The following is a 24,766-nucleotide window of genomic DNA, read 5'->3' as shown; positions in this document are numbered from 1 at the left end:
CCTGAATTTTAAATAGTTTAATAGGTAAAAAATAGAAATGTGGTTTGTAGACCAGCAGTAGTGGTATCTCCTAGGAGACTGTTGGAAATGCAGAATCTCCTACCCCACTCCAGACCTACTGAGAATCAGACTGCATTTAACAAAATCTTTAGGCTATCATATGCTTAGTAACATCTGGAATGCATTTCTCTAACTAAAACCATTAATAATAAACATTTAAACTACTCCTACTATGTGAAAGGCATAATACTATAAAGTACAGAAAATGGAAAATTTGGGATTAAGAGATGCCAACCAGATATACAGTACCAGTTGGAAATAACTGCATATAAAAAATTAAAAACAGAACAGCATAGAATTCATTTAATCCTTTTGATGGTGTCCAATTACAGGCCGAATATCTCTATTCTCAAAATACTACAACCAAAATGCTCCAAAATCGAAAACTTTTTGAGAGCCAACATGATGCCATAAGTGAAAAATTCCACATCTGACTTTATGTGATGGATCACAGTTAAATTACAGGCCGAATATCTCTATTCTCAAAATACTACAACCAAAATGCTCCAAAATCCAAAACTTTTTGAGCGCTGCCATGAGGCTCAAAGGAAAATGCTTGCTGAAGCATTTCAGATTTTCAGATTAGGAATAGTTCAACAAATATTCCCAAATCAGAAAAATATCTGAAATCCAAAATACGTCTGGCCCCAGGAATTTTGTATAAGGGATACTCAACCTGTATCTATTTTTTCCTTTGCTGCTTATGCTTTTGGTATCATATGTAAGAAAGGATTGTGTAATCCAAGATCACAAAGATTTATCTCTATGTTTTGAGTTTTATAGTTTAGCTCTACATTTAGGTCCAATTCGAGTTAATTTTCGTATATGATGTGAGGAAGAGGTCTAATTTCATTCTTTCATCAAACTGGACATACAGTTTTCCCAGCACCATTTGTTACAAAGACATTCTTTTCCCATTGATTTGTCTTGGCATTCTTTATAAAAATAGACTGTAATTATACACTATTTTTGTAAACAGAAAACACATTAAAACTTTAAAAATAAGACAATATAGGAAAAATTGCAAATTTGAGAAAGGCAAAAACTCAAACGATATACCATGACAAATGGGAAACAGGCCTCGACTCTCTGAAGCAGCAGTTCTCAACAATTTTGGAATCACAGAACCTTTGACAACCACAGACCCTTCTGAGAATAAAAGCTAAAAACTCATCAGGAAAAAAAATGCGTATCAACAAAAATTGCCTTCAGTTTGGGGGTTCATAGTGAAGGACTCATATGGAAAGCAACGAACATACCACATACTAATAGAACGTGAGAGCCTTAGTCTTTCGGAGATGGGGGGAAAGGAACGACAGTAGAAGGAAAACACTGAACAAAGGCATAAAAACAACTGGAAAGTAGGATATGCATTAAAGGAAGAGAAAATAATATAGCCTTGAATGATGGGGGTGAGAAGTTTAGAACAGTGCATTCTAAATGCTACTGAGCACATGATCGTCTAAAGATTTTGTTAAATACAGTCTGATTCTCAGTAGGTCTGGAGTGGGGTAGAAGATTCAGCATTTCCAACAAACTACTAGGAGATACCACTACTGCTGGTCTACAAACCACATTTTTTTTTTTTTTTTTTTGAGTAGCAAGGCTTTAGACCCATGGTTCCAAAAACTGAGTATGAAAGTGCCTAGGGTACCACGTCAAATTCAGAGGGGTACTGTGGGATAATTTTAATTTTCTAAGGATATCATATCTGCAGAAGTACACAGAAATACGCAATAAAGATGGTCTCCAACTTACGGTGGTTTGACTTTATGATGGTGAAAAAGCAAACACATTCAGTACACTCTTCAATTTATACTGGGGTTACGTCCCAATAAACCTATCGTAAAACTATTAAAAATGGTCTTTCAACTTACGATGGGTTTATCAGGCAATAGCCCTATCAAAAGTCAAAGAGCATCAGTATCCATCAGATATCATGTGAACTACTATAATAGCTGGAGACAGCTTACAGATTCAACTTCAGATACTGCCACATTCCTTTTCAATGACATCTTTGAGAAGCTGGGTTTTGGGAGGCTGCTGTGATATAAATCAAGTGCCATGTGAAAATCACTGTGGAACAGGAAATGAGGGTGCCTTGTCCAATCTAATTCTAAGGCTTGACAAGTGGCCAGCAATCATGCACATTCCATTAAGTAACTGTGGTTATTTAAAATGAAACAATAATATTAATTTTTCTTTCAATTTATATGTACTCTTTTCTCAAATGGTTACTAAATTTGTTAGGAAATAAATACTTAATTGTTAGCTATATAGGTCCTCATTTAACATCACATCATAGAGAGGTCCTTGGAAACTGCAACTTTAAGCAAAACAACTTACAGCAGGTCCTCAAATAACAACATTTCTTTCATCGTTGTCTCATGACAACATTGAAGAGGGGGAAAAAAATTAGTTTCATCAATACATCGTTTCACTTAAGTATATTTCCAAAAACTTATATGTGACATTAAATGAGGACTTATTGCATTTCTTTTGGTTTAGGGGGTACTATGAATAAAAATTACTGAGATGCTAAGGGTGCCACGAACTGAGAAAGTATAGGAGTCTCTGGTATTAGTGTCTGATAAGTAGTTAAGGCTATAGCTTCTATAGCCAATCTGATGAGGTTCCAATCCTGCCTTTACCCTTACCAGCTGTTTGATTTGGGGCAAGCTATTTAATGTTTCTTTGGTTTCCTCTATTATAAAATAGTGATGGTAATAACAGTACCTACATCACAGGACTGCCGTGAAGTACAAATAAGTTACTATTAATATATCTAAAGAGGTTAGCATTAGCCAGCAAACAGAGTTATAGAAATGTTTTGCTGCCATCACCATCACTATAATTATGATATTATAGTTAGTGCAATTATTAAGTAAATGGGAGTTGAAAAAGACTTTTGATCTAATAGTTGACCACAGTTTCTGGTGCAGAAGGGAGGAGGTATGGTAGGTGTAGGCACTGGGTAAGCTCAAAGAGTAGGGCACCTCAACCGTGACTCAAAGGTTCTGGGACCTGTGGCTGTTAATCACTCCCAGGGCAAAGAAAGAGAGAAAGAACAGGTCAACTCAAGTTTGCTTTCCATATTCTTACTAAAATTACTAAAACACTTCATTTGCAAGTGATTTTTATTGTTGTAATGACAAGAATTTTTTTAAAAAGTTCTGAATGTACATTACTCTGTCTAATGTGAAAAATCTGATTGTAAAATAAAATTATTCAAAGGTGTGTATTAAGAGTCCTCCATCTCATTACCAAATCTAAGCATGTCAGCAAATGAGCACAAGACTCTAACACTACTTCTCATGGGTCTGCAGGAGGGCAAAGCACACAGATCAGAAAGAACATTCTGCTAATTAAACTGAAGCAGATGACTACGGAAGAGAAGGGCTTGTCACACGTAACATCCGTGCCAAGAATGATCATATTAAATATGCAAAATGTGAAGTAAAGGTGTGAAAAAGCAGTAAGATGATACTCTACACCTTAAATAGGCTACAAAAGTTCTGACAGTTTTCCTAATTATTCCCAGTAATGGACACAGGAGGCCAAAAGGCAGGCGGGAGAAATACATTTTTCTCCATTATGGGTGTTGAGCACTAGGGCTAAAATCATGCCTGTCTGAACACTGATCAGTTTCTGCAAAGGTTAATAGCAATTAAATGCAGCAAACTAGATTAAATGAGAAACAGGTCATGATACCACTGTACTTGCAAAGAGCACAATAAAGCATTTCTTTTAAATTCATCTTAATGCACAGGAAATCCAAAAAGAGCCACTATGAAGAACCTATTATCCAAAAAGAGCAGCTTTGAGGAAACTTAATTATTAAATGGGGAAGAAATCTCTCAAATGAAAATTTTAAAATAATGACATGCTGCACAAAGTAATTTGATTATCATCAGTATTGTGTTGCTGCCCGAGAATAAGAAATGCTACATAAATACTAAAGATGTCTAAAAGAGTATTTCTCCAAAAAAGAAAACTACTATATGATACATACACTTCTCTCTTTTTCTAGCAAAGATAATAAAGAGTCCACCTTGATATCTAAAGTGGGATATAAACACTAAAATGAAAACATGCATACTGAAACATAGAACTGTCATTAACGTTTTGCTTCTTCCAGCCTAGTACATCTATGATCAAAAGAATATAGTAAATTACTTAGTAAGTGATGATTAAGATTGAACTATCTGGTAACTACAATATTCTGAGATCATTCTCTGAACTTAATCTCTCTAGTGTATAAATCCTAAAGTATAAGCCTGAAGCATATTGGTAGATTTTTCAAACTTAAAGACAAGCAGATTTTTCCAAAAATCAAGTAGGCAACTGTGTGCAGACACTCCTTCCACACATGAGCACATACCCTTAACTCTCTACATAAGACAGAAAATAAAAGGGACAGGCTCACACAATGGAAATTCAATTTACTTTGCTATCCTCAGGGTCTTCTAAACCATCAGGCCGACTAAGGTTTCGAGCAGGCTGGCTGCAGACAACATTATCTTCCAGTCCCCAAGAGGGGACTCTCACAGGTGGTCTTTGGATTTCATCTGGGTAAAAAGCACCATCTGCTCCATCTGTAATAAAAATTGTGGAAGGGTAGGATGAAACCAATTACTAAAAATTAGCATCTCTATGTATAGATATGATGAGCAAGATATAAACCACTGCTTTGGTGCATCAAAAAAAGATGTTTTTGTTTTTAACCCAGGTGATTTTTAAAATTGTGAACAATACGTAATAAGCAAATAGATTACTCATTTCATAGTGCATCACTTCTAGAAGAGGCTAGTTACTGTGTTAAATGTTAACATGGCTAATTATACAAATAAAGTTTCTCTTAGAGTTGACTGTACTAGCAGTTCTCTAATCCATGAAAATATAAACAACAAAAAATGTCCTCCAGATTCAGCTAACCCCAAACCAAAAATACTTTAATAACCTCTTGTTTCCTGTGTTGCATAAGGATTACCATATTGCAGAACTGGCTGTGCATTTGGCAGTGCAGGAATATGCCCATTTTGCTCTGAGCATGTGTTGAGACACTGTGAGACCTGTTGAGGACTCTGGGAATTCTGACCTTCCATTTTCCTTTCTGTTTGATTTTCTACACTCCTTTTTAGTTCCTAAAATTAACAAAAAACAGAGATGAATATGCAAAGCAACCAAATACTTTATAAGAAAGGAATATTAAACATTTAGCCAAAATATAACAATATAATTATTTCCCTATTATGCAGCTGGAATGCAGATGGAAATACAGTTACAAAGGCTGGCTCTCAACTTCTCATAAATTTACCTTTCTTTCACATATAACAAAATCAGAAAGCAGGATAAAGTCCAATGTATTTTCAAATTTATTTGTGACAAGAAAGCACCCTTTTTATTGAGTTAATTTAGGGGAAACTGAATGTCTTACAACTTAGCTATTAATAAAATTTAAAAGTCTTAAAAAAATAAAAACAGATTGCTTCCCTAGTGAATTCTATCAAATATTTAGGCTTAAAAAAATAATTAATCCTGTATTATATTTTTCAAAAGAAATACTCCCAATTTATTTTACAAGGCCAGTATTATTCTAACACCAAAACTGAACAAGGACATCACAATAAAACTACAGACCTCATCCCTCGTAAATATTGATGCAAAAATCCTTAACTTATTAGCAAATCAAACTCAACAGCATTAAAAAAAAAAATGACCAAATGGGTTTAATCGCAAGATACAAAGTTAGTTTAACATCCGAAAATCAGTGTAATTCACGATGTTAAAAGAATAAAGGGGAAAAATTGATAATTTCAAGAGATACAAAGAAACATTTTATAAAATTCAACACAATTTTTTAAAAAATCTCAGCAACCAAGGAATAAAAAGGAACTTCCTTAACTTGATACAAGGTTATCTATAAAAAAACCTACATTCAACCTTAATGGCAAAAAACTAAACGCTTCTACAGAAAATCGTAACAAGATCAATAATAAGGCAGGAATGTCTGCTCTCACCACTTATATTCAAAATAGCCAGTGAATTAAAGCAAAACTAAGATTACGGCAGACAGATTGGAAAGGAAGAGGTAAAACTGTCTTTATTCACAATGATATGATCATATATGTAAAAAATCTTAAGCAATCTATAAAAACTAGGAAAATGAAGGAATTTAGCACAGTTGCAGTATACAAGATCAATATGTAAAATCAATTGTATTTCTATGTAACAGCAACAATTAGAAAGTGAAATTTTTAATAATTCTATTTAGAGTAAAATCAATAGATAAAATACTTGGGGATAAATTTAACAAATGATGTGCAGAGTCATTACACTAAAAACAACAAAACAATGCTGAGAGAAATTAAAGAGAATATAAACAATTGGAGAGACATACCACGTTCATGCACTGGAGAGCTTAATATTTTTATGCTATTAATCCCCTCCCTCAATTAACTACAGATTCATAAATTCAATGCAATCCCAATCAAAATCCCAGCAGGCTTTTGTATAAATTGATAAAATAATTCTAAAATATACATGGAAATACAAAGATCCTGGAATAGCCTATATTTAAAAAACAACAAAGTTGAAGGACTTATACCACCTGATTTCAAGATTCACTATAAAGCTACACTAATAAATATAGTATAGTATTGGCATAAGGATAAACGACAGATAAGAGGTTAGCAAACTTTCTGAAAAGCGCCAATCAGTAGATATTTACACCTTTGTAGGCCAAGCAGTTTCTGTTGCAACTACTGAAATCTGTCTCTGCTATTGCAGCCACAGATAATACCTATCATGAATGGGCATGGCTGCGTGCTAATAAACCTTTATTTACAAAAACAGTCCACAAGCCAGATTTGGCACATAGACCTTAGTTTACTGACCCTTGATAAAAATCAATAAAACAGAAGACAGATTCCAAAAATAGACCCATACTTATAGAGTCGATTTTCAACACTGAAGATATCTCAAGATGCAGAGATAATTCAATGGAAGAAAAGGACGGAGTCTATATACAAATAAATGAACTTTGACTATGTACCAAACCATAAAAAAAATTAAATAGATCATAAATCTAAAGTGAGAGCTAAAATGACACAAATAGCATGAGCTGTTAAGACAAATACTGACAAACTGGACTACTTCAAAACTAAAAGGTTTGGTCTTAAAAAGATAATATTTTTAAAAATGAAAAGGCAAGCCATAGATTAAAAGAAAATACTTCCAAGATATCTGACAAAGGAGTTGTGTCTGGGATACATAAAGAACTGTTACAACCAAATATAACCAAAAATGACAAACAAGCCAATTAAAAAAAAAAAATAGGTAAAAGATCTGGACACTTCACAAAAGAATATATACAAATGGCCTATAAGCACATGAAAAGATGCTCAGCATCACTAGTTTCAGGGAAATTAAAACTAAAACCACAATGAAGTAACAATACGCACTCACCAGAATGACTAAAATTAAAGACTAACAATGATACCAAGTGCTGGTGAGGATATGGAGCAATTGGAATGTTCATACACTGCTGGTGGGAATGGAAAATGGCATAGCCACTTTGGAAAACAATTTGGCTGCTTCATAAAAACATACACTTACCATGTAAGCCAGCAATTCGACTCCTAGGTATCTACCCAAGAAAAATGAAAACATGACCACAAAAAGACCTGTATGAGAATGTTCACAGCAGCATTATTCATAATAGCAAAACATCAGAAATAATCTAAATGTCCATCAGCTGGTAAAAGGATTAAGGTCCCTCAACCAGTGAATGGATGAATTCTGCATGACTGCAATTATATCAAATGCTAGAAGTGGTAAAACTATAGTAACAGAAAGTAGATCAGTGGTTTTCTCGGACTGAGGGTAGCAGGAGGTGATGACTGCAAATGAGCATGAAGGAACTTTATGCAGTGATGGAAATGATCTGTAGCTTGAGTGTAATGGTAATTACAGAACTATGCGTATTTGCCAAAATTCATCAAACTGTGTTTAAAATGAGTGGGTTTTACTATTACATGTAAATTGTACCTCAATATAACAGTTTAAAAATCAACCAGAGGCATTATTAACAAAAGATATAGGGATAAAAAATTTAGTCTGTAAAGTTTAGCTGGTTTTGCTGATTGCCATACCTTGGGAGTAGAGATGAGACTCAATGTTAACAGATCTTTACCTATATAAATGACCAAAAATGTACTAAGTGGCCTTAAAATGGGATGAGTCATCAGCATTAAGAGCAAAACTGGTAAACATGAAAACTGCAAGTCAATTTAGGTTTGAGAAATGTATGTGAATTAAAAGTTCTTCCTGGCCGGGCGTGGTGGCTCACGCCTGTAATCCTAGCACTCTGGGAGGCCGAGGCGGGCGGATTGTTTGAGCTCAGGAGTTCGAAAGACCGAGCAAGACCGAGACCCTGTCTCTACTAAAAATAGAAAGAAATCAATCGGACAACTAAAAATATATAGAAAAAAAAAATTAGCCGGGCATGGTGGCACATGCCTGTAGTCCCAGCTACTCGGGAGGCTAAGGCAGAAGGATTGCTTGAGCCCAGGAGTTTGAGGTTGCTGTGAGCTAGGCTGACACCACGGCACTCACTCTAGCCCGGGCAAAAGAGTGAGACTCTGTCTCAAAAAAAAAAAAAAAAAAAAAAAGTTCTTCCTGAGCAAGCCCATTCATAACATACAACATGTCCACATATTAACTGTGCCAGGCACTGTGGTAAAACTGTGAGGTTAAAATGGCATTCATACCTTAGAATCACTCATTATTTTATTGCAAACATAAGACTTGTGAAACTTTAGGGAAAAAAGAAAGAAAATACTCATTCACAATGTCTAACAACACATCGTCTATTATGTAGCAGGCACTGTCCTAGGAACTAGAGATACAAAGATTAATTTGGCATGGATTTTTGCCTACAAGGAATTCAGTCTAACAGAAGATAGAACTCTAGATAAATAATTAACAACTGTAATAAGTAAACTGGTAGAGAGATGAATGTAAAATGCAATGTATCAAAATGAAAACGCTGTATACTGGAAAAAGACTATAGAGAAGAGCCATTTGATTTGGATCTTAAAGAATTTTCACCAAGTAGATGAAAAGCATTCTACATATAAAGCATATAAAAAGAATAGAGAAGATACGAGAAATAACATATTTCAGGCTTGGTAAATGAGTGATATGACTAAAGCAAAGAATACATATTAAGAGTAGCAAGAGATATAGCTGAAAAGATAAGCTGGGGATCAGATGTGCCAAATCTGTCATACAATTAATTTACTACAATGGGCCTTCAGGTTTTTTAATAACAACAACATGGTAAAAATGGTCCTTGGCAAGATTAATCTAGCAGAACAATAGTGAGCATAAACAAGAAGTAAGTAGGGAGGCAGCACAGCATGGTGGAACAGAGTAAAGCTGACCCAAATTTGATCATCAGATCATCAGCACTAATAACCCTTAGGAATTTATCTTCTCTAAGCCTTGGAGGACTAGGAAGAAACGGGAGAAATGTTTAGAAGATAGCAGGCACTCAAAAAGATGTCTCCGCATCTCTTGCCCCGACTCAAAAACCCAAGAAGCTGCTACAGTTATTCAAGACTGTGAAAGTGGCATGTGAATATAGAAAAAGGGAGAAGTTAAATCCAAAAAATATTTCAACATGATTCAAGAGAAAGAGAAAAAGGGCACGAAAGGAGTGAGTTAGAGATGATAAAATACTTCTATAGAAGATTAAGCAAATTAATTTAGAAAAGTATGGTTAAATTCTTCTATAAGCAAATAATAAACTACCAAAATGGAGTCAAGTTTCATCAAAAGATTTATGCACACATTGGTACAGTCAAGCAACTGTGTTGAGATTTCAACCTAATATGGGGTTTACTCTAAGACTCCTCCTCTACCATCAAAGATACAATAAATCCTTTGCAAACAGGATGCAGGGTAAGAAGTGGACCAGTAACAAGCAGCTTTGATTCCTCGTGAAGCAAACAGAATACAGGGACATGAACAAGACAGTTAAGATGAGGCCCTTCTGCAAATCAGGAGATTGAACTCTCTCCTAGATTCTACATAAGGGGATAATGAAACAGGAAATTGTGGCTGAAGATGGAACTAGAGAGTAAGTAGAGGCCAGACTAAGAGAGACTAAAACATAACTAAATACAATATATAATCATGGATTAGATCAGGGAGAAAAATGCTATAAAGGATAAATGAGGTACTAAGGATAATATCTGAATATGAATTGTGGGTTAGACGATAATACTCTACAAGTGTTAAATTTCCTGAATTTGGTAACTGTAACAGAGAGAAGGTCCTTGTTCCCAGGACACAATGTGCTACAATATCCTCAACTTGCAGTTACTGTCAAATTGTTGAAGAAAAATACATACATATATATAAATAGTGGGTGGGTAAAGAATATATATGACAGTTCACTGTACTATTTTTTTCAACTTCAGCTTGAAACTACATAAAATTCAAGGGCCTCCATATTCAAAAATAACAACTAGATTCAACATATAATGGAAGAGAAAACCCCCTTTTCAAGAGGAACAGCAAAAATACTTTAGAATAAACTTTTAAAAAAATCATTTCAAACGCATATGAAGAAAATAATAAAAAATTCGTGGAAAGACAAAAGTAGACTAAAAAAACACATCCCATATCCCTTATTCTTCGTTAAGAGGTAGAAATACCACCAAGATGTTAGTTACCCTTAATTGATATACTTAATATTAATAAAAATACCAACAGTTTCTTCCGGAGCTAGAAAAGTTGATACTAAAATCAATATAAAAAATAAACATGCAAGAAAAGCTAGGAAACACTGAAAAGAAAGAATTATGGAAGAGATTAACACTACCAAATATTAGAATAGGCTACAAATCTATCGTTAAAACAGCATGGTATTAATATGAATAGACAGACCGATGGAACAGTACTCAAAGTACAGAAAAAGACCCAACTACATGTGGAAATCTATCATACAATAAAGGTGGTATCTCAAATCACTGATAGAAAAATGAGCATTTGGGGAAGAAAGTAGAGCACGATGGCCAAATACTAGGTTATTAAGTATGGAATGTCCAATTTCCTTAAGTATTAAGTTTGACAGTTGATATCATTGACACTTTTTGGGTTTTTTTTCAGTTTTTGTTTTTTTCACTGCGAAGGTACATCCTCATTCTTTCAAACACATGGTTTGGCTTGTGATTATCTTCTAAAAAAATTTTTTTTGTAGACCAATTTTTGTGAAATTATGGATATGTCAAAAATTCATGTTGTTTCTGACTATGAGTTCCATCCTGGAATCAATGCAGCACAGACAGCTTGAAATATCAACGAAGTGTTTGGGAAGAATGTGACTAATGAACGCACAGTACGTTGATAGCTTGAGCAGTTCCATTCTGACGATTTTCATCTTGAAAACGAGCCATGTGGGTAACCTGAGACCAAGGTGGATAATGATGAGCTGAAAGCTATAACGGAAGTAAATCCATCTCAACCTATGCTTGAATTAGCAGCAAAGTCTGACGTTACTATTCCAATAATATTGGACCATTTGAAACAAATCGGCAAGGTAAAGAAGCTGGACAGACGGGTTCCACATGAATTAAACGAGCCTCACCATAGAAATCATCTTGAAGCTTGCCTTTCTTTGCTGTCACAACATAAAGGCGAACCATTTCTACACCATATCATTACGTGTGATGAAAAACAGATTCTTTTTGACAATCGCAAGTGTTTGGCACAATGGGTGGATAAAGATGAAGTGCCAAAACACAGTCCAAAACGGAATATTCATCAAAAAAAGCTAATGGTGTCTGTTTGGTGGTCCAGCGCTGGTATTATCCACTATGGCTTCGTGAAACCTGGTGAATCAATTACAGCAGATGTCTATTGCAACCAGCTGGAGAAAATAATGAGGACACTTGTGATTAAGCATCTGAGATTGGTCAACAGAGAAAGGCCAATCCTCCTGCAAGACCACATGTCACAAAAACAACGCTGCTCAAACTACAGAAGTTGGACTTGGAAACTCTGTCATACACCATATTCACCAGACCTTGCACCAACTGATGGACCACTTCTTCCAGGCTTTGAACCACTTCTTGCAAGGAAAAATATTTAATTCTCAACAAGCTGTGGAAAACGCCTTTCACAATTTCATCGCCACTCACTCTCCAGGCTTCTTCGCTGCTGGTATAAGCAAGCTACCGTTAAAATGGCAAAACTGTGTTGATAGTTTAGGCGCATACTTTGATTAACTGTATTGCTTCTTGTTTGGGATATAACAAACTAAACTTTTGATTCAAAATGGTACATTTCATATTTAATGACTTAATAGAAATATCCAGCAATTGTCCCTGCGAACAAATACAAAATTGAACTATCCACACAAGCAAGCACCTTGAGAAGAACCGAAAATCAGGTGAGCAATCATACTACCTGGTTTTAGCATTTTATCAAGGAAAGAGGCACTGAAGAGGACAGAAAAGACAATCTTACATTGCCTATGCCACTGCTCCTCCATCCCCCTGCAGTACCACACCAGCATGCCCAGTGGAGAGAGAATCTGTGTGCCCAGAGGAAGGAGACTGAGGTGACTACGCATTGAAACTCAGGGCAGCCCTGGCACAGGGAAATACAGCACAGGGCAGAATTCTGATAGTGCCCATGTAGGGAGCATTAGACCAGCCCAGAGAAGGAGAAATCCTCCTGGAGTTCTGGCTAGCCCATGACCACCTGTCAAAAAGCAGCCTGGGACCTGGACTAAATTTGTAAGGTAGTTAGTTGGGCCACAGGGGCTGCAGTCCTTGGGCAATTCCTGCAGCTATGCTGGCTAGGAGCAGTGAACTTAGGGTGCACAACCACAGGCAGTGCAGCTCAGAGAGTCTTCTTCCATTTAGGGTAAGGAAAGGGAAAAGATCAGAGGACTTTGTTTTTTAACTTGGGTACAAGCTCAACCACAGTAAAATAAAGAATCGAACAAACTCCTGAAGCTCCTGAGTCCAGGCCTTAGTTCCTGAAAGGCATTTCTTGACCCACCCTAGGTCAAAAAGAAACATGCTGGCGGGGCGTGGTGGCTCATGCCTGTAATCCTAGCTCTCTGGGAGGCCAAGGCAGGCGGATTGTTTGAGCTCAGGAGTTCGAAACCAGCCTGAGCAGGAGTGAGACCCCGTCTCTACTAAAAATAAAAAGAAATTAATCGGACAACTAAAAATATATAGAAAAAATTAGCCGGGCATGGTGGCGCATGCCTGTAGTCCCAGCTACTCGGGAGGCTGAGGCAGGAGGATCGCTTGAGCCCAGGAGTTTGAGGTTGCTGTGAGCTAGGCTGATGCCACGGCACTCACTCTAGCCTGGGCAAAAGAGTGAGACTCTGTCTCAAAAAAAAAGAAAAGAAACATGCTGCCCTAAAAGGAAAAACTGAGTCCTGGCAAGATTCACTCCCTGCTGATGAAAGAGCCCTTGGGCTTTGAATAAATACCAGAGGTAGCCAGGCAAAAGTCACCACGGGCTTTAGATGAGACTAGACTGGCTTCAAGTGTGACCTGGCACTGGTGGCCACAAGAGAAGACCATGTCACTCCTCGCCCAACTCCATCACCCCAGCACAGAGTGTGAGGGAAGGCAGTGAGAAAGAAACTTTGCCTGGTAATCCAGGGAATTCTCCCATATCTTACCCCAAGTCAGTATACCAGGCGTCTGGAAGAATCATAGCATTACTGGGCTTGGGGCACACCCTGTGCTGAAACAGCTACAGTGACCAAAGATATAGATCACAACATTCAATTTCCTTTGAATACCTAGAAAAGCCTTCTCCAGAAGGACGGGTTCAAACAAGCCCAGAATGTGAAAATTAAACCAAATACCTAACTCTTCAATGCCCAGACGTCAACAAACATTCATAAGCTTCAAGAACATTCAGGAAAACATGACCTCACCAAACTAAATAAGGTACCAGTGACCAATCCTGGAGCGATGGATATATGTGACCTTTCAGACAAAGAATTCAAAATAGCTGTCCTGAACAAGCTCAACGAACTTTAAGACAATACAGAGAAGGAATACAGAAGCCTATCGGAGAAATTTAACAAAGAAGTGGAAATTTTAAAAAAATCAACCAGAAATTCTGGAGCTAAAGAATTCACTTGACAAACTGAGAAATTCATCAGAGTCTCTCAACAACAGAAGTAAACAAGCTGAAGAAAGAATAAGTGAGCTGGGATATCCATATGCAGAAGACTGAAATCAGACCCCTACTTCTCACCATGTACAATAATCAAAACAAAATGAATTAAAGACTTAAATCGAAGACCAGAAACTATGAAACTACTAAAAGAAAACATTAGCAAAACCCTGCAAGACAGTGGTCTAGGCAATGATTTCTTGAGTAATAACCCCAAAGCACAGAAAACCAAAGCAAAATTAGACAAATGGGATCACATCAAGCTAAAAAGCTTCTGCACAGCAAAGGAAACAATCAACAAAGTGAAGAGACAACCCAAAGAATGGAAGAAAATATTTGCAAATTACCCACCTAACAAGGGATTAATAACTAGAATACATAAGAAGCTCCAACAACTCAATAGGAAAAAACCAAATAATCCAATAAAAAATGGGCAAAGGATCTGAATAGACATTTCTCAAAATAAGACATATAAAAGGCCAATAGATAAATGAAAAAGTTTTCAACATTGTTAGTCATCAGAGAAATGCAAATCAAAACTACAATAAGATAGCATCTCACCCCAGTTAAAATGGCTGTCATCAAAAAGACAGGCAGTAACGAACGCTAGGGACGTGGAGAAAGGGGAACACTTGTACAGTGTTGGTGGGAATGTACATTAGTGCAACCACTATGGAGAACAGCATAGAGGCTCCTCGAAAAACTAAAAACAGAACTACCATATGACCTACCAATCCCACTGCTGGGTTTATACCTAAAGGAGGGGAAATCTGCACTCCCATGTTTACTGCAGCACTATTCACAATAGCCAAGATTTGGAATCAACCTAAGTGTCCACCAATGGATGAGAAGATAAAGAAATTATGGTCATATACATAATGGAATATTATATAGCCACAAAAATGAAATCTTGCCATTTGCAACACCATGGCTGGAACCGGAGAATATTGTGTTAAGTGAAATAAGCCAAGCACAGAAAGATAAATCTCATAAGTTCTCACTCAAAATGGGAGCTATATATTAAAAACAACTGATCTCATAGAGACAGAGAGTAGAATGGTGGTCACCAAAGGCTGAGAAGGGTAGCAGGGAGGGGAGGGGATAAAATGTGGATGGTTAATGAATGTAAAAATACAGTTAGTTAGAATGAACAGTATTTGATAGCACAACAAAGTGACTGAAGTCAACAGTAAGTTATTGTATACTTTAAAATAACTAAAATAATGGAATTGAAATGTTCCTAACACAAAGAAATAATAAATGTCTGAAATGAAAGATACCCCAATTATTCTAATTTGACTAATTCACACTGTATACCTGCATCAAAACATCACATGTGCCCTATAAAGATACACAACTATTATGTACCCACAATAATTAAAAAGAAAAAAGAAAAAAAAATGGGCATTTTGATCAATGTATTGGGACAACCGGGTAGCAATTTAGAAAGAGGTAACTTAGATCCATTCCTTATGCCATACCCAAGAACAAATTCTAAATGGATAAGAGATCTGAATGTCACAAAAAACAAAACAAAACAAAACAAAACTATACAAGTATTAGAACAAAACATAGGTGAATTCCTCCATAACCTGGGTGTAGGGAATGCTTTCTATGGAATACTAAAAATTCAGATGGAATACATAAGTGATTCTCAAAGCTGAGGATAAATCAGAATCACCTGTAAGGTTTGTCAACATGTATTTTGAGGCATCACCCCCAGAGTTTCTGATTCAGCAGGTCTGGTGGGTGGGTAGCGCCCAAGAATCTGCATTTCTAACAAGTTTCCAGGTAATGCTGTTATTGCTGGTCAAGGCAGTACCACACTTTAGACTACACAAAAATAAGGAACTTCTGCATGGTAAAAGCAGTGTAAGCATAGTCAAAAGACAAATGATAAACTGGGAGGAAATCTTTGCTACATATATATCTCTCTCACACACAAATAAAGAGCTAATACCTCTAATAAAGTAAAAACTATATATAACAAATTGAGTGAACCAAAAATCTTAAGAGAATAATGAGCCAAAGACAAGAACTCACAAAAAAAGATATAATTAAGATGTTTAACCTCAGTCATAACAGAGATGCAAATTAGAACTGCACTAAGATACCATTCCTCATCTATCATACATGCAAAAATTAGAAAGCCTGATTACAATTTCTATGGGGAAACAGGTCCACTTCTCACATACTGCTAGTAGAAATGCAAAATATTAATATTACAAACCCAGTGAACGGGAATAGGGCAGTACCTAACAAAACTATACATATATTTACCCTTCAATCCAGCAATCATACTTCTAGGAACTTAATTTGAAGGCACCCCTCCAAACAATAAAAAGTCTATATGCATAAAATTATCCACCGTAGCATTATTTGTAAAATAATAGAAACTACCAAAATGCCCAAATACAGGAGTTTGGGCATGTATTGTTTAAACATAAATTATGTACAAATAGAGTACTATACAGTTATTTAAAAAGACTGAGGACTTCTATGAATTTCACTTATGGAGGGATGCTCAGAATACACTGTTAAGTGAAAAAAGCATACACAGGTTGAGCACCCCTACTCCAAAAATCCAAAATTCAAAATGCTCTAAAATCCAAAATTTTTGAGCCCTGACAGTAGTAGAAAGTTCTACATCTGCCACACTATTTTTCCCTGTACTAACGGTATGTCATACTTTTTACTCTTAAGTACATACACGTAAGTGTAAGAAAATGACTGCTTATCTGTAGCACATAAATTCAGGGTCAGGAATAACAGTGATGCCAAACCACCACAAATTGTCCATGTGGGTAGCTGAGATAGTGACACCTTTGCTCTCTGATGGCTCAATATAATAATTTTGTTTCATGCACAAAATTATTAAAAATATTGTATAAAACTACCTTTAGGCTGTGTTTATATGAAACAAATGAACTTTATATTTAGACTTGGGTCCTATTCCCCAAGATATCTCATGTATGTGCAAATATTCCAAAATCCAAAACCAAATGTGAAATCCAAAACACTTCTGCTCCCAAGCATTTAAGATAAGGAGTACTCAACCTCTACTAACATTAAAGGAAAAAAGAAAGAGAAATAAGAAAATGAACAGGTGTGTATTTTTGAAAAAGAAACACAAAAAGGTAAAAACTGGATTGGGAGAGGATGGAGTGGAAGTGGGTAGCAGAAAAGTGATATTTCTCTAAGTACACCTTTTTGTATAGTTTGGACCTTGGAAAAATATGTTAATGTTCTACATCTTCAACAAATAAAAATCACCAAGGATGGGGGGAAAAAATCTGAAACTAAACCCAAACAGAAACAAATATACCCACATATATTTCAAAAGAGAATGAGATAGAGAAAGACAAGGACAAGCTAATGCAAGTAACATCTGACAGTATACTGACAGTATACTGACAGCCTAAGAGGCAAAAAAAAAGAATGCAAACAATCCTAACTCTCTTCTTAATAGGTTTCCTTCTCTTAGTGACTAGCAACTCTGAAACTGTTTTATGTGGATTTGGATTTAGCAAATGTGTTGGTATTATTGAGCACCAGTATTCTCACTGTAGAGGGAGAATACAAAAGGCAAATGAGGGAAGCAAGGAAAAACCCTATGGTGTTGAACTGGGACTGATACCTCGAATATAAATGTTTCCTAGATCTGCCCATTGAAAGGATGTTGAAGCAATGAGCACCACCAATACAAGCACAACTAGGGCCCATTACTTCGGTTTCTAAATACCATACCCCACTAATAAGGAACAGGGACTCCTTAGAGTAAACTAATTCAAGAGTTGGACAAGAGCTTCTTTCTTATATAAATGGTTGATTCCAAAGATGGATAAGAAAGGTACAAGAAGGGCCTACAACATCTTGAAGTATCAGAAAGACATTAAATGCTCAAAAAAAAAATCAACATCCTTTTCATATTAGGCATATTGGGGACCAGCTTGAAGGTGCTCCCACTTAACAAATTTGGAACTATATGAAGTTAATTAAGAACAGTAATAAGTTATAATCCACTAAAAAGACTTCATACTGATGATTGTTAGATAGGAAAACAGATGATTCATAGATAACAGACATACGGATGGATGGATGATACATGGATGGAAAGACAGAGACACCCAAACGTAAATTTAAAAACATACATACATATAAACAGTCTTGCATCCCTTAACAGGGATACATTCTGAGAAATGCGTCATTAGGTGATGTCATCACTGTGCGAACATTGTATGAATGTCACAGAATGTAGTTACATAAATCTAGATGGTATAGCCTAATGCTTTTAGGCTACAAACCTGTACAGCGTGTTACTGTATTGAGTACTGCAGGCAAATGTAACACAATGCTAAGTATTTGTGTATCCAAACATATCTAAACATAAAAAGGGTACAGTAAAAAGTACAGTATTATAATCTTATGGGACAACTACCACATAAGCATCGTTATACAGCCCATGACTATACACACACACACGCTACACACACCATGGTATTAAATATATATATACACACACACACATTTATACACGCATACATGTACGTATTTGGTCTTTGTTCCTGGTTCCTGGCAGAACTCCTAAAACCCCTGGAATTTCCTGAGTGATAAAAGTGTCTTTTGTTATTCAACAGGAGCCCTTCAGACCATACTGCTGACAAAGTGACTCATGGTAGGCCCTACAGTAGTTCCAAAGGAGGGGCTGGTCACCAGAAGGACCAAACGTGATTAGAAGAATTTCAGGACCTCCCTCTACCACCATCACTGCCTCCGAGAAGAAGGTAGCTGGAATTGAGTTAAATCACTTGGCCAATGATGATTGGATCAATCATGCCTATGAAATGAAGCCCCAGATTAAAAAAAACAACGAGGCTCAGAGGACTCTTCCTGGTTAATAACGTATCCATGTTCTAGGAAGGTAACACACCTGGAAAGGATGTGCAAGATATGTGCCATCACCACCCCCAACCTTGCCCTACCATTTGGCTGTTCCTGAGTTGTATCCTTGGTAATAAAACTATAATCATTAGTGTTTTCATGAATTCTGTGAGTCATTCTAACAAAAGATCTAATGGGGTAGGGAAGAACAGTCGTAGGAACTCCTGAATTTGTAATCAGCTGGGAAGAAGTGTGGGTATCCTGGGGATCCCACTTGTGGCTGGCATCTGAAGTGGGGGCAGTCTTGTGAGACTGAGCCCTTAACCTATGGAGTCTGTGCTAACTCAGTAGTTGGTATCAGAATTGAATTGAATTGTAGGACACCAGCTGGTATCAGAAAACTGTTGCTGGAATACCACCATATAGATGTACATAAAGGACAAAGGAAGGTTCTTCCTTATAGTATCAATGGAATGCCAAAGGACAAATGTGGAAGAAATGATAGAGTTGAAAAACCAGAATTTCACAAGTATCACAGTAACCCCATCCAACGCTGAGGTCTATCTTGCACTTGGAATGGCTGTTTTACTATGCATGGTTTTGTTACATCTTCGTGGGTCATTTGGAAAACTACTGGTTCACTGAATTATGTAGATCTTTTAAATGCTGGCACATTTTGCTATATAATAAAAAAAAATTCACCGTCTAAACAGTACCACCTGCCTCATCAGAAAAGCTTGTCAATATTGGGAAGTGTCAAGTTCATGGTAGAAGATAAAAATTTTCCAAAATTCTAGTTTTTGCTTAAAATTAAGCTTAAATTTCATCAGTGACAACAAATTAATCAATTATTTTTCCTTAAGGTAACTTCATTTCTTTTGAAGAAAATATCTGCCAAATAGCCAAGTCTGAATAACCAAATTTTGTTGTTCTTTAAAGTAAAAATAGTGTTCCATGAAAAAAAGAGGCTGGTTCAACAAACAAGTCAACCACACAGTGCTTTACTTTTAAACAATTACCACATACTTCATTAGGCAGAAGAGCTTTAGGAATACTTTCCATTTCATCACACAGAATATTAAAAAGACATGTACCCAAGGGTCAAGGTTCAATAAAATTAATACTTTTTTACTGTTTCATTATCTTCAATGAAACTGGCTTTTTTATTCTTTACTGTGAGCGCCTGGTGGTGACGTATACAATAACTATGGATGCAGTTTGGTGCTACTGTCTTAATTCATAATAACATGCAAGCAGTTTTCCCACCATTACTTTCACACCAATAGTGCAAATGTAATAGAGTAGGGGAAAAATCACATAATATTGTGTATTATTATGAAAATAGTTTTCTTTGCAGACCTGTGAAAGGGGACTGGGGACCCCCAAAGGACCACAGACCACATTTTGAGAAATGTTACACAACAGTGTTTCTTACATCACAAATTAATAGTTCTGTTAGAATGTTAGGTTATGCTAGAAGTCATTCGACAACCCTGAAAACATTTCCTATTACAGAAGAAAACCAGATAAACACAACATTATATGTAACTTTTTAAAATGTCACTGTTTTCCTAAATTTGAACACTTACTGTAAAAATTTGTTTATGGTTAAATAATAGGTAACAAAAACCAAACTACTCAACACTCAAGCATTTTTCTCATATTCTAAAGTAAATACTTTAAATATTATTTAACTAAAAACATTTTTCACTAAGAGTCAATATTTGTTTCAGTCTTTATTCATTATCTTTATAAAGACCACGTTCACATGAACTATAAGATGTGTCTCTCCATAAAGCTATATATTATTCAGTGTCATGTGATATATATTTTTAATAGTACATTGCTAAATACCTTCTCTCTGGAAAGGTTTTCCAATTGTGCAGACAGACCATTTATTTCCTTGTCTTTCTCTGCCAATTGAAGCTGCATAAAAAAAGAAATTATCATTAATTTTTTCCATTATGTACTCCCTCCTTACACTGAGATCTAATTTATGCTATTCTATGAAAATAATCCCTATTACCAAATCCATGTATTTTCCTCAGAGGCTGGGCTTAGAAACTCTGTCATCCACTGTATTCACCAGACCTTGCACCAACTAACTGACCACTTCTTCCAGACTTTTGGACGACTTCTTGCAGGGATAAATATTCAGTTCTCAACAAGCTGTGGAAAACGTCTTTCGCGACTTCATTACCACCCGCTCTCTAGGCTTCTTCGCTGCTGATGTAAATAAGCTACTGTTCAGATGGCAAAACTGTGTCGATAGTTTAGGTGCATACTTTGATTAATTATATACTGCTTGTTTGAGATATAAACTAAACTTCTGATTCGAAATCAGACATTTCATATTTATTGACCTAATAATTTGGTAGCACTGAAGAAGATTTATAGGTGGGAAGGATTTGAAGGTGAGGAAATCAGGTAGACATATTCTTAGAATGAATTGATAATAGCCACCTCCTTTTGGGTACCTTTCCTGATCACCCACCATTGAATAGGACATGAGTCTACAAAAGAAGCTTTGAAAGACATCTTTAGGGAACAATCATTGAAGAATGGTTTTATTTGTATTTGTATCCATTAATGCTTATGCTGTAATAGGTGATCAGAGAGTGATTTTTGAATGAATGAATGGCTTAGAGATTTAAAGTGTTGGAGAGTGTTAGAAAAGGAGAAGGGAAGAAGTACTTTGACATAGTTTATGAGCTTTAATCACAGTGTGCTGCAAGATTGATAATTGTTAACAAAAGTAGGAAAGTAGACTTGAGACATTTTGCTCTTATGATACAGGAAAGACTACAATGAAAACATGTCTAACCATTAATTAAAAAAGCAGATTTGGAGCTTGGGAAGAAGAGAAAGTGGTACATGAATTAATATTTGTGATTTATTCCCATGGGAATGATAGTTGAAAGACAAGGAACAAAGTGAGTTTCAAAGAGAATATAAAGAGTGGAAGCCAGAGAATAAACTTTGGGGAATACCCATATTTGTTATTGGGAAGAAAAACAGACATAAGAAAAGGATATAGAAGGGTGACAATATTGATGTAATTTCACATACACCCAGGAAATATAATAGTTTTAAGAATAAAAGATGTTGGTCTACAATGATGAGTAATTTAGAGAAGTCAAAGGATAAGAACTGAGGAAAATACAATCATGTAAATCTTTATAACATTTTGCCTTATCTGGTCAGTGTTAGTCTTGTCAAAACAGTATAAAATAGGCAAAAAGACACCAAATAAAAAGCCAAGCACATTTACCAGCTACATAATCTTAAATACATTATTGACCCTCAATGCTCACTTTACCATTAATGAAATAAAAATATTATCTATTTAGCTTCCCATGGTTTGACATATGATTATCTAAGGTGGTAAATATGAAAGCTTGTGAATACTACCATTATACTTCTTGCAATCCTTATAGATTATATTAATAAACTCCTTAAACATACCACTGTGCCTTATTATGACGACCCACATAATAGCTAACACAAGTGCTTTATGTGTAATAGGCTTCAATAAATATTTACTAAATCATTTTCCTGGTCAATAGCAAAAAACTTTTTTCATATAACTTTATGACTCACACTTGATAACTAATAAAGGAAATTGAGAGTTATTGAAAACAATATCCACAAGAATCCCAGAAATAATAAGCTGATCAAATAAAAGTTTCAGAACATTGTTCTGAAAGCAAATGAAGGTTTAAAAGGACCACCAGTGAAATTACCTCAGCCTGTCATGTGCCACCCTCTCCAGCCCCTACAGAGGAAACCTAAAAGAATTCTAATTTAAAACTCAGATTACAGGTATAATTAGTTATAACATAGCAAACTTAAATCATTTAGAACTTCCTGGTCTTCAGTCACAAAAAAATGTAAATTTCATTTTAAGATATATATTTAAGACATATAAATATTTAAAATACATAAATATCTTAAAATAGATCAAATTACACTTTATTCCTTAGAAGAAAGTAGAAAAAAATTTCTACTTATTATTTAGCTAGACAGCCTGTTAATTTTTTTCTCTTTCTTACAGATATCACTTATCATTTTGGTTTGTCACCTTATGTTATATTGGCAAAAATAATTTTCATTAAGATTATATCACTTACTTTGCAGTATTTCATTTAGGATCACAGTAATACACTTGGGTGATACATTTTAGAACTCTAGCAAAAGTTTTTAAAAATTATTGATGATACGGCCAGGCGCGGTGGCTCACGCCTGTAATCCTAGCTCTCTGGGAGGCCGAGGCGGGCGGATTGTTTGAGCTCAGGAGTTCGAAACCAGCCTGAGCAAGAGCGAGACCCCGTCTCTACTAAAAATAGAAAGAAATTAATCGGACAACTAAAAATATATAGAAAAAAAATTAGCCGGGCATGGTGGCGCATGCCTGTAGTCCCAGCTACTCGGGAGGCTGAGGTAGAAGGATTGCTTGAGCCCAGGAGTTTGTGGTTGCTGTGAGCTAGGATGATGCCACGGAACTCTAGCCCAGGCAACACAGTGAGATTCTGTCTCAAAAAAAAAAAATTATTGATGATATATTATAATACTTCAAAAAAGAGTCAAGGCCATAAAATAATTTTACAAACACATTCATGTTTATTTCCACATGAACAGGAGGATAATGAAAAGTTTTCACCTTTAAAAATAAACACAATTAAAAGATATAATTTTATTACAATAGTCATCTTAATCCATGAAATTAAAGCAACAAAAGCAATGCATATGGGTATCAATTTTCTCAGTGCATAGTTAATGAACTATATTCACATAAGTACATATTACATTTTTAACAAAATACTATCTCAATTATCCATATTAAAAGTGTAAAGTAGAGTAATAAAAATTATAGATAACACATTCTCAAAAGTACCAGCTACTATGCCTCAAGCTGACATACAAGGAGTGCCAAACTTACTTTATAACTGTCCTCTACTTCAGCTAGTTCAAGTTTTACATTTTCAGCAATTTTCACTTGTTCCTTCCATTTGAGCTCCATTTTTGCAAGTTCATCAGCATATTTATTGCATTTTGCTTTCTCATCCTAAATGAAATTAGCATATTTACCAAAAGACATTAAATCCATATAAAGCAAACATACTTAGTTACGTGCTATTTACTCTAACACTGTTGTAATAGTATAAAAACTGAAATAATCAAATGTCTATCAACAGAAGACTGGATAAATCATTTCATATCCACAAAATAAAATAGCATATATCTATTTTTTAAAAATGAGATAGATGTACGAGTTGACAAGGAAAAAAATGCCAAGATACATTACCTAAAAACAGCAAGTTGCAAAAACAAAATATATAGTATAATCCCATTGTTGTTTATAAGTTGTTTTACACAATTATATATGATGTCTATGTCAGTGTTGTGTAGAAAAATATAAGCCAAAATATTAATAGCTCTTATCTCTGGAAATCAGGATCACGGAGGTACTTTTTACCATTTCTTTTATTTCTGTAACACCATAACATTTCATAATAAGTATATGTTACTTTTGCAAAGGGAGGAAATAAACTTCATATATTTATAATGCTGTTCTTTCCAGGCACTGATAAATGAAACTCTGGGA

General features: G+C 35.5%; 1 protein-coding gene across 3 annotated transcripts in view; it reads right to left on the bottom strand.

Moving 5' to 3' along the window:
• Positions 1 to 24,766, bottom strand: part of TAX1BP1 (Tax1 (human T-cell leukemia virus type I) binding protein 1) — a 101,402-nt gene that overhangs the window by 6,190 nt on the left and 70,446 nt on the right. For 2 of the 3 annotated variants that reach the window (XM_012640714.1, XM_012640717.1), the window contains 4 exons: positions 24,101 to 24,226; positions 21,016 to 21,087; positions 5,021 to 5,204; positions 4,507 to 4,655 (listed from right to left, as the gene is read on the bottom strand). In XM_012640714.1, the coding sequence (XP_012496168.1) occupies positions 4,507 to 4,655; positions 5,021 to 5,204; positions 21,016 to 21,087; positions 24,101 to 24,226 (531 nt within the window). The remainder of the gene's footprint in view (positions 1 to 4,506; positions 4,656 to 5,020; positions 5,205 to 21,015; positions 21,088 to 24,100; positions 24,227 to 24,766) is intronic. The other variant, XM_012640716.1, reaches the window with a different exon arrangement.

This window comes from Propithecus coquereli, unplaced genomic scaffold (genome assembly GCF_000956105.1).
Source record: "Propithecus coquereli isolate 6110/MARCELLA unplaced genomic scaffold, Pcoq_1.0 Scaffold156, whole genome shotgun sequence".
Classification (NCBI taxonomy): Eukaryota; Metazoa; Chordata; class Mammalia; order Primates; family Indriidae; genus Propithecus; species Propithecus coquereli.
This window is presented reverse-complemented; position numbering and strand designations above follow the sequence as displayed.